The sequence below is a fragment of the Sinocyclocheilus anshuiensis genome, unplaced genomic scaffold (genome assembly GCF_001515605.1).
Source record: "Sinocyclocheilus anshuiensis isolate Anshui unplaced genomic scaffold, SAMN03320099.WGS_v1.1 scaffold254, whole genome shotgun sequence".
NCBI classification, from domain to species: Eukaryota; Metazoa; Chordata; class Actinopteri; order Cypriniformes; family Cyprinidae; genus Sinocyclocheilus; species Sinocyclocheilus anshuiensis.
This window is the reverse complement of record NW_015546022.1, coordinates 92,079-101,325: the sequence shown is the minus strand read 5'-3', so window position 1 is coordinate 101,325 and position 9,247 is coordinate 92,079. Positions and strand designations below refer to the sequence as shown.

Genomic DNA, 9,247 nt, shown 5'->3' with positions numbered 1-9,247 from the left:
CAGAACCGGCTTTTCTGACAAGATGCGCGTTAAATATCGCATGCGATTTATCGTGCAGCCCTACTTAAAATGTACTCAAGTAAAAGTAAAAGTACACAATTTTTAAACTACTCAAAGAAGTACAATTACTGATAAAAACTACTTAATTACTGTAACGTGAGTATTTGTAATTCGTTACTTCACACCCCTGGACACACGGTGTCACAGTTTGATACCCCCCAAAAAAATCTAAGCATAAAAATAGTAATACTGACAAATCTAATAATTGAATCTGCAATTAGGGAAAGTGGAGAGAAGAGATCCAGTCTGGAGATGAGCAGAAACAGTTGATTTGCATGGCAGACATGGAGATCCAGATATTTTGTTTGTTCATTTGTTTTTAATATTCAACAGGCAAAGATCTTCTGTATCTAAATGCAAACATTTTCATAATTGTTTAAATAATCCAGACTACATGGGGAAAAAATCTGAATATTCATTTTGTGATATTTTAAAACGCAACAATAATATAATAATTGTAATAATTATACAGTGTATATATAGTATATAAAATATTGCTTTGGCTAGTGGAAAAGAAAGAGATCCACTCTATTCTAAATAGATTCTCTGAGAAGTATTTTATACAATTTTGTTTTTACATTTATTTTGATATATTTATTTGAAATCAAGACAAGGACAGTGAATGATTTTTAGCAATGTAATGTACCGTACAAATTGCATTTTTAGTCCGCATGTCTTGTACCTTTGACGGTGTTAAACATGGTGTCACATGGATGGGAATATGCATGGAAATGATATGCAGATGAGATTATGCATAGTAAAACTAGGCATTGTAAGCTCCATATATGGTGATTTTGGGGAGGAGATGCATGTACGCACAATCTTCCGCTGACAGGGATTTATAAAAGGATTTTTGTGCAGGTTTTGGCGTACGCATGCTTTTATAAATCTGAAAACTTTTGTGCGTACGCCAAATCTAGATTTTGTGCGTACGTACACTTTTAGGATGAAATCTACGGAAAGTTTTATACATGAGGCCCCAGGACTGAAAACCATTGCTGTAGAGGAGACATCAAAAATGTGTGCTGTTGGGAGGAATTCCAATGCCAGGAAACATTGATCTAATGGCGTGTTGGCAGCAAGCCATTTCACAAAGTCTCCCATTTACCAGAATAGGAAAGTGAAAGTTAAAATCCTGTTGACAGTTAATCAATTTTTATAAAGCCTTCTATTTACTGGAAAATAATACTTAAAGTGAACCTTCCTAGATAGTTAGTTCCTGCTACAGCGGAAGTACTTTCCATTTGAAGTCGTCTAAGTCTCAGAGCTCACACGTCATGCAAACTTTGTTCTGAGACTGTGTAGGCACCTAATGTAATCATTAGTCTCTTCTTCTTCTACATACCGAGTTGGAACAATGCACGATTTTTCCATGTCAGCCAATTTGGGCATTAACCACTTTGAATTTGGTTGCAAAATGTTATATTTTACAAATGCATTGGCGGGTGTTTCTTCAGCTCAATACTGAAGGTACTCCAAAAGTTTCACCTTGTGGTTAAAAATTATAGTGACATTTCTAAAGATACTAATAGCTTTTGATAAGGCTGGCCACACACTTGAAGATTTAAGGCCGATTTTAAGCCCAATTTGCACCCGAATGAACATGTTTGATATTTGTGACTCTTGATCTGGCTGCGTCTGACGTGATACCCATGATAGCTAATGAGAGTGAGCAAGTGTCACCTACCGGATGTTGCGTGCTTCTATAGCTTAAAATTGGCAGCCACAAAAGTAGAGTACTGAGAAAGAACATCACCCATAATCTTCTTTTCTATTTTGTTATTCACTGTAGAATGTGCACCAGGAGAGCCAGCTGACAATGTTATTTGTTTTTTCTTCTCTAGTCACATTTGATCTTGCGAGTCTCTGTGAGATCTCTGTCACTGTGAAATCGCTCCTACAATCAGAGTTTAGACCCATTTGCAGTTTATTTAACAATAGCAGAGACAGCGTACAAATAGGCGTGGGTCGTAATATCCAGAGTAATAACAGCAACGTAGGTAAAAACAATCACAGTTAGGAGATCGGGGCAGGCAGCAGACAGACAAAATAAATAGTTAAAGCAAACCCGGCAGCAATTAAAGGGCAGGCAGCAAGGGTCAAGAAAACAATAGTCCAAACAGAGTCAAAACCAGGCACGCCAGTAGGAAGCGACCACTCAGAATTCTAGGCCAAGGCCAGAAAAGATTTCGCACTGAGCCTAGCATGCTCAGTGCTTAAATAGTCTGAGAAATGCAGGACAGGTGTGAGTGCAATCAGTCCAGGTATGTGGGTTCTTGGAAATGTAGTCCCGAATCGAAAACTCAGGTGAAGGGGACCTCCGGTGGCCACTGACAGGATTTTCAGAGGTGATACTCACTCAATGATATTGAGGGCCAGAGCTGAGAAACCCTCTTCTTGCTGCACTGGTCTATTGGCATTACAATTGCCAAGTGATATTAAAAGGCAATGTACTATACTCTCACACAAGTTTATTAAAAGTTTGAGAGCAATCAATCTTACAGATGATAATATCATGGACATAGTTGGGAACTACTATCCGGGAACCTATTCAAAACCACAGTTCCATTATTTATTTGATAAAACCTGAATTATTAATAAAAAACATATATTAATGAATGATGTCATGCGAATGAATGATGTCAAAGTGGGGATTGCAACTAAGGTCACAATTCATTGACTCAATTCATTTTGCAAAGAGATTGATTCCTTCTACAGTATACTTCGAACTGCACCTAGTTGCATTTTTGTAGATCTATCTATAGATTTATTCAATTAATCATCATTTGCACAGTAAAATTTAATCTCGTCTGGTTAGAATATTCCAATAGGTGTGACGTTGATTTTCTTTAGTGGTCTGCTGATGCTTAAGCAGCTTCTTATAAAAAAGCCTTACAGCCTTACAGTACAGCCTTACTGGAATAAAAAAAGAAAGTAAAACTGTCAGAGTCTTTTTTTCCCCCTCCACTTTATGGGGAGGAGCAGCAGATTTGACTATAAAATCCAATGCAGAGGCTTGTTTGCAGCTACAGATGAAGCAGATTCAAAAGGGAAACCAAAATAACAGATAACAGTAAGTCTTTTTTGACTTCACTTCACCTTAGATACTCAGAATCTTAACTTTTCTTATTTGAATTTAAGTTTTTAATAACATTCAATATGGGTGACACTTATCTTTGTTTTGGCTGGTATGCTTGCCAGTGCTTGTTGAATTAGGGATTTTAGGATAAAAAAAAAAAGTATTAAATTACTGTAATTGAAAAATAAATGCTGTATTTGCTAGTGTAACACAAATAGATTTTTCTACTCTTGCAAGTAGTTTAGCAAAGCCTTGATGTTAAAAATGACATATTTTCTTAGAATTGTTTAACCTTCTGAGCCATCTATGTTGACCTTTTCTCTTAAGAGAAAATGTCTTACAGTTGTTGCAGACATAACCTTGGGCTTCAGTATTTTTTTTATCATTAAACAACCACTTTCTCAGCAGTAGGATTTATCATTTGATACCCTTGTAATGCCAACAAATGAGTGCAAATGTTAATAACCTTATCAAATTTCTCTTTTTTTCTTTCTATAAATGTCATGTCATAAATGGTTTAAATGGTAAAATGGCAAAAAAGAAAACAGAAAAAAAAAAAGGTGTCAAATCTATAATAAAAAAAGCGTGTGTGAGCTGTCGTGTCAACAGAATACCCAATCGCAGAGCTGCCAGACAACCAGACTTCATTGGCAAAAGACCAAGAGCTACAGACTCTTGACTGACCGTGGAACTCAGGATGAGGAGAACAAAGCAGAGCTTGAGTAATGACAGCCCGGGCCCCAGGACAGGAGGACAGAGACCGCCAGTCACAGAGAGAGCTCGCAGTGGAGCAGACTCTGGCATAGGACTAAAAACAAAACTCAGTAAAACAGTCTCCTCAAAAATAGAGCTGATTCTGCATTGATGAACATATTACAAATGTCCACATCTGAAAGTCTGAATGACATCTTATATAGTAAAGCTAAAAAAAAAAAAATAATGTAATTATTTTTCATTAGCAGTAGTAGCACAAAATACAATGTCCATTTTTTTTTTAAATTGTGATTTTAACCAATATTCTGGTATTCTTTTTTTCATTTTCCATTCAATATTCTTTTTCATTCATTATTTATCAAGACAAACAGTCATCGCCCGCAATCACGGAAAAATACAGGGCATTATCAAGGTAAGTACATTATCAGAATTACTAGACAAGAATATGTTTAAATACCAAATATATTTTAAATATTTTTAAAGTGGTTTATACCAATTTTTTTTTAAGTGTGATTAATGTCATTACAGCCAGAGGAATAAATATATACTGACAATGACTTGTTCTCCAGTAAATGTAACTAAAACTTGTTAAACATTCACAAAATAACTACTGTGTAGGATATTAAGACTGTAGAGATTAAAACAAATCTATATATTTGGCAAAAACATAATTGAGATGAATTATAGACCACATATTGTTTGTATGTTTAATTGAAATATACACTACTGTTCAAAATGTAGTTATCACTGTGATTTTAAAGAAATTGAAATACAGCCCCCTGATTGAGAAAATGAAATAAATACTTAAAGATTTTTATTTTAAAAAACATGTTCTTCAAACTTTCTGTTCACAACAGCATCCTGAAAAAAAAGAAGAAATTATATATAATTTAATTATATTCCATATTGTAGATTTCAATCATGTGACACTGAAGACAGAGTAATGATGCACAAAAACAAATTTAAAATATATTAATACAGAATTTTACAATATTGCTTTTTAATTGTATATTTGATTAAATAAATGTAATATAATCCCAGGAGAGTACCTAGACAAGTTTTTGTATATTTAAATGCTGACATTAAACACTATCGTAACTGTTTAGGCTAACGTTAGCTAGCTAGTGATGCTATCTTGTAAACAACATTATAGTGGTATTCTTGATAATCGATTACTTAGTCCTTCCCTTCCTACATTTTTTAAACACTTATGATATTTTAAAGCCTTATTATTTCTCAACTCTTCAGCTGTGCAGTGATTCACTTTAAATATTCCTTTTTTTTTTGCATTCATGAAGATGACATGAAAAAATGTGCCTCCTGGTGGAAAACAAAGACTTTTTTTTTTTTTTTTTTTTGATTTATTAAGATAGGGCAGTTTAGAGTAGACAGGAAGCAAAGGGGGGTTGGTATCGGGAAAGGTCCTCGAGCCGGGATTCAAATTTGAGACGCCCTTTAGCGCAACGCCCACTAGGCTATCAGCGCTGACAGAAAATGTACCCTGCGTCTCAATGTTCATACTATCCATCCTAAATAGTATGTGAGATTAGAATAAGTGTGTCCCAAAGCATAGTATGTCGAAAAGAGTATGCCAAAAGTCCCCGGATGGTCTACTATTCCAGGTCGATTTTTGAAGTGTGGATCTGTGCACACTCTAATGGCTAATATTGCCCACAATCCATTGCGCTTTGATGAAGGATTCGGTCCAGAACTACAAACACGAATAAAACGTGTTAGAAAAACTACAAACGTGGCGGATGCGCGCGTTCGACGGTTAGGTAGAGAGAACATTTAACCTGGTAAAAAATACTTATTTATTGTTTTCCGTGTTACCATTGCGCTTTGGCGAAGGATTCGGTCCAGAACTACAAACACGAATAAAACGTGTTAGAAAAACTACAAACGTGGCGGATGCGCGCGTTCGACGGTTAGGTAGAGAGAACATTTAACCTGGTAAAAAATACTTATTTATTGTTTTCTGTGTTATATTTCATCTACATTTAGACATTTACATTCCGCATTGTTCATATTTTGTCGGGTTCATCTGCTCGCCTGTACATAGTGTATTTTATTAATGAACTGTATGCCAACTTTTGCCTTTTTATATCATGTATTTACTGTATAACAGCTTTCTATGGGAGATAAAATGCTTAATGTTCAATTTAGTGTGTTGCGTTCATATTCTGGGCTATTCTGGATTCAAGTCTTCACCTACTAATTTCCTAAGAATGATCTGTTTGTTTCCTTTTGAATTGTCCTCTTTGTAAGGTCATATTTAAATATTTAGACTATCTTTGGATTAAAAATGTCTGATTAATCACAATTTCTGGTAGCTGTGAGAAAATAAATTGATATCAATCTGAATAGAATACTTTTAAAATCAAACCGAACTGAACACTTTTAAAACATGTAGTAATCAAATATTTACGAAAAAAAAAAAAAACATTCTGTGAATGAATACTTAATGATTAATTAAGTGGATTTTAGTGATATTGCACAGGGTTGTACTCGCCTCTTTTCTATGCTGTATTTATAAATGGAAGTTCAAACAATTATTTGCTTTCCAGCAGAGGTGGAAAGAGGTCAGAAAAAGACATTTAGACTCTGCCAGTCTACTGTTAACAACATTTCAAAAACATCAAGAGAAAACAGAAGCAGCAAAATCATGGAAAAAGAGCACAGCAATGAGAGGGGCTTAAGTGTTGCACAAATTATAAAGAACAAGTTGAGTGGAAAAATAGAAGATGGAAGCAATGAAAATCTACCAATATTTAAACTCCAGCTGGATGAAACATGGCAGAACAGTGATGGATTCTGCAGAAGAAGCACATTTGGGAAAAACACCACAAAACCGAACAAGACCATTATGATGATCGGAGCTAAAGGTGCAGGAAAAACCACTCTAATAAACAGCATGATCAACTACATTCTGGGAGTGCAATGGAAAAACGACTTTCGGTTTGTGCTTATAGACGAAGGGAAGCAGAAATCCCAGGCGGAAAGTCAGACATCACAGATCACAGCATATCAGATTAATCACATGGATGGTTTCCGGGTCCCATATTCTCTGACCATTGTGGATACACCAGGCTTCGGTGACACCAGAGGAATTTCACATGACCAGAAAATCACAAAGCAGATTCAGGATTTCTTTTCTGCCCGTGGAGGGATCGACCGCATTGATGCCGTGTGTTTTGTAGTACAGGCTTCACTTGCTCATCTGACACACACACACAAATATATCTTTGACTCCATTCTTTCCATATTTGGGAAGGATATTGCTGAAAACATCATTATGATGGTCACCTTTGCAGATGGGAAAATACCTCGTGTTCTCGAGGCCATCAAAGTCTCCCAGGTGCCCTGTTCTACAAATGAATCTGGAGAACCACTTCACTTCAAGTTCAACAACTCTGCTCTGTTTGCTATCAATAATAAAACCAGAGCAGAGGATGAGGAGTCTGATTGTGAAAACTGTGACCAAATGTTCTGGAAGTTGGGATTTTCTAGCATGAGAAAATTCTTCACATCTCTTAACAGAATGGAAACCAAGAGCTTGTCTCTGACACGGGAGGTCCTAAAAGAGCGGCAACATCTAGAAGTGAATGTGGAAGGCCTCCAGCCCCAAATAAATGCTGGTTTGACAAAACCGGATGAAATCAAGAAAACAAGAGCTGCTTTACAGCAACACAAGGCTGAAATGGATGCAAACAAGAATTTTGAATATGAACTACAAGTAACTGTCCCAAAAATGATTGAAAACAATACGGGCAACTTTTTGACCAACTGGCAGATTTGTCACTACACATGTCATGATGCATGTGCTTATTCAGACGACAAGGATAAATATAAGTGTGATGCGATGAAAGACGGAAAGTGTCAGGTCTGTGCAGGAAAGTGTGCATGGAATGTGCACTTCAATCAAAAATACAAATGGGATTATGTCACAGAAAAGAGAAAGGAAACCTATCAGGATTTAAAGAAGCGATTTGAGGCTGCACATGGACAGGTCATGTCAAATGAAAAGATCTTTGAAGAGCTTGAAAAGGAGCTTATGGTTGTTCAGGGTATTGTTGCTGGATTAATTGAAAAATCTCAAAAGTCCTTGGAGCGGCTGCAGGAAATTGCTCTCAAGCCCAATCCTCTTTCCACCCCTGACTACATTGATCTGATGATTGAGTCTGAGAAACAAGAAGCTAAGCCTGGATTTCAAGATCGCATTCAGTCTTTAATGGTAGTCAGGAAGAAGGCAGAGATCATCAGTAAGGTTTCCACAGGAGGAGTGCTTCCAGAGGATTTGAAAGCATACAAATCTGAAACAAAAATAAATGAATCCTTTAATGCAATGTCCCTGTTAAGTCAGGCAAAACATTATGTTGGAGAAAAAGCAACTATGGTTCAAGAAAAACTCTGTAAGGTATTAAATAAAACTTAATGCACGCATTTCATGGTACTTCAAAACACTTTCATACTTAAACAATTAAAAATGTCTTAATTCTGTGCATGATGTACAACTTATCAGTATTACAACAGCTTGTTAAATGACCATAGAGAAAATCCTAACCTGATATTTTGTACTGAATGAATTAAACGTGAGAATGCTGTTTTGGGATTAGGTAATTTTACTTTAATTGATTCTAGTTACTCATTCTGAATGAACAAAATAACCATGCAAATAGTGTTAAACATTCTATATACATACAATATCCAAATTTCAAGTGTATAAGAACGTCAAAGGTTATTTTGATTATTTTTTTCTTATTAGTTATGTTTTTTCCCTTGATCAGAATTGTCTTTTATTAATTTATTTTATTCATTTCTTCTATTGTATGTTAATTTCTTATCAATTATTCTTTATTTTCCTTAAGGTTATATACTCGTTACATAAGGAATTTTTTATCACTGGAGTTCCCTTTCATGGGAACTTTGAACTGCGTCCTCTAGGGGTCGCTATGGGGAACGCCTCGTCGTGAGCCGTGTCTGAAGCATACATTGAAAAAACACCAACTTGTTGGCCGGCGACAGCCATGACGTCACTACCGGTGCGACTATAGAATAAATAGGCGCCGGGAGCTACACATCATTCTCTTCTTCGTCTTCATTGACTGTTTTGTTTGAAGCGTGCTTTTTTGTGGTAAGAGCGATCTCTATTTATCTCATTATGGCGAGCACTAGCAAAGCATTTAAGGATGTGTGCATCCATGTTGACGTTGTTTAACATCTGATGACACACACGATCTATGCGTTGTTTTGTTTGGGCAAAGAGCACGCACGCGATGCCTCTGAGGGGGCAATCGGCGTGCACTGCCAGCGTTTTTTCCGGGGAAAGCTCTGCTCTCGTTTGTCTCTCTTTTCGAGGAAAGAGGGGCAGCCATCTGCTTCCCGCGATCCAGG

General features: G+C 36.3%; 1 protein-coding gene across 1 annotated transcript; it reads left to right on the top strand.

The window, feature by feature from the left end:
* The first annotated feature begins 6,389 nt into the window (after positions 1-6,389).
* Positions 6,390-8,288, top strand: LOC107698607 (uncharacterized). Its single transcript, XM_016499660.1, has one exon. The coding sequence runs from the start codon at positions 6,390-6,392 to the stop codon at positions 8,286-8,288; it is 1,899 nt and encodes a 632-aa protein (XP_016355146.1).
* Positions 8,289-9,247: the final 959 nt, after the last annotated feature.

Coding starts and splice junctions, on each gene's coding strand:
- LOC107698607 (XM_016499660.1), top strand. CDS start 6,390: ATGGAAGTTCAAACAATTATTTGCTTTCCAGCAGAGGTGGAAAGAGGT.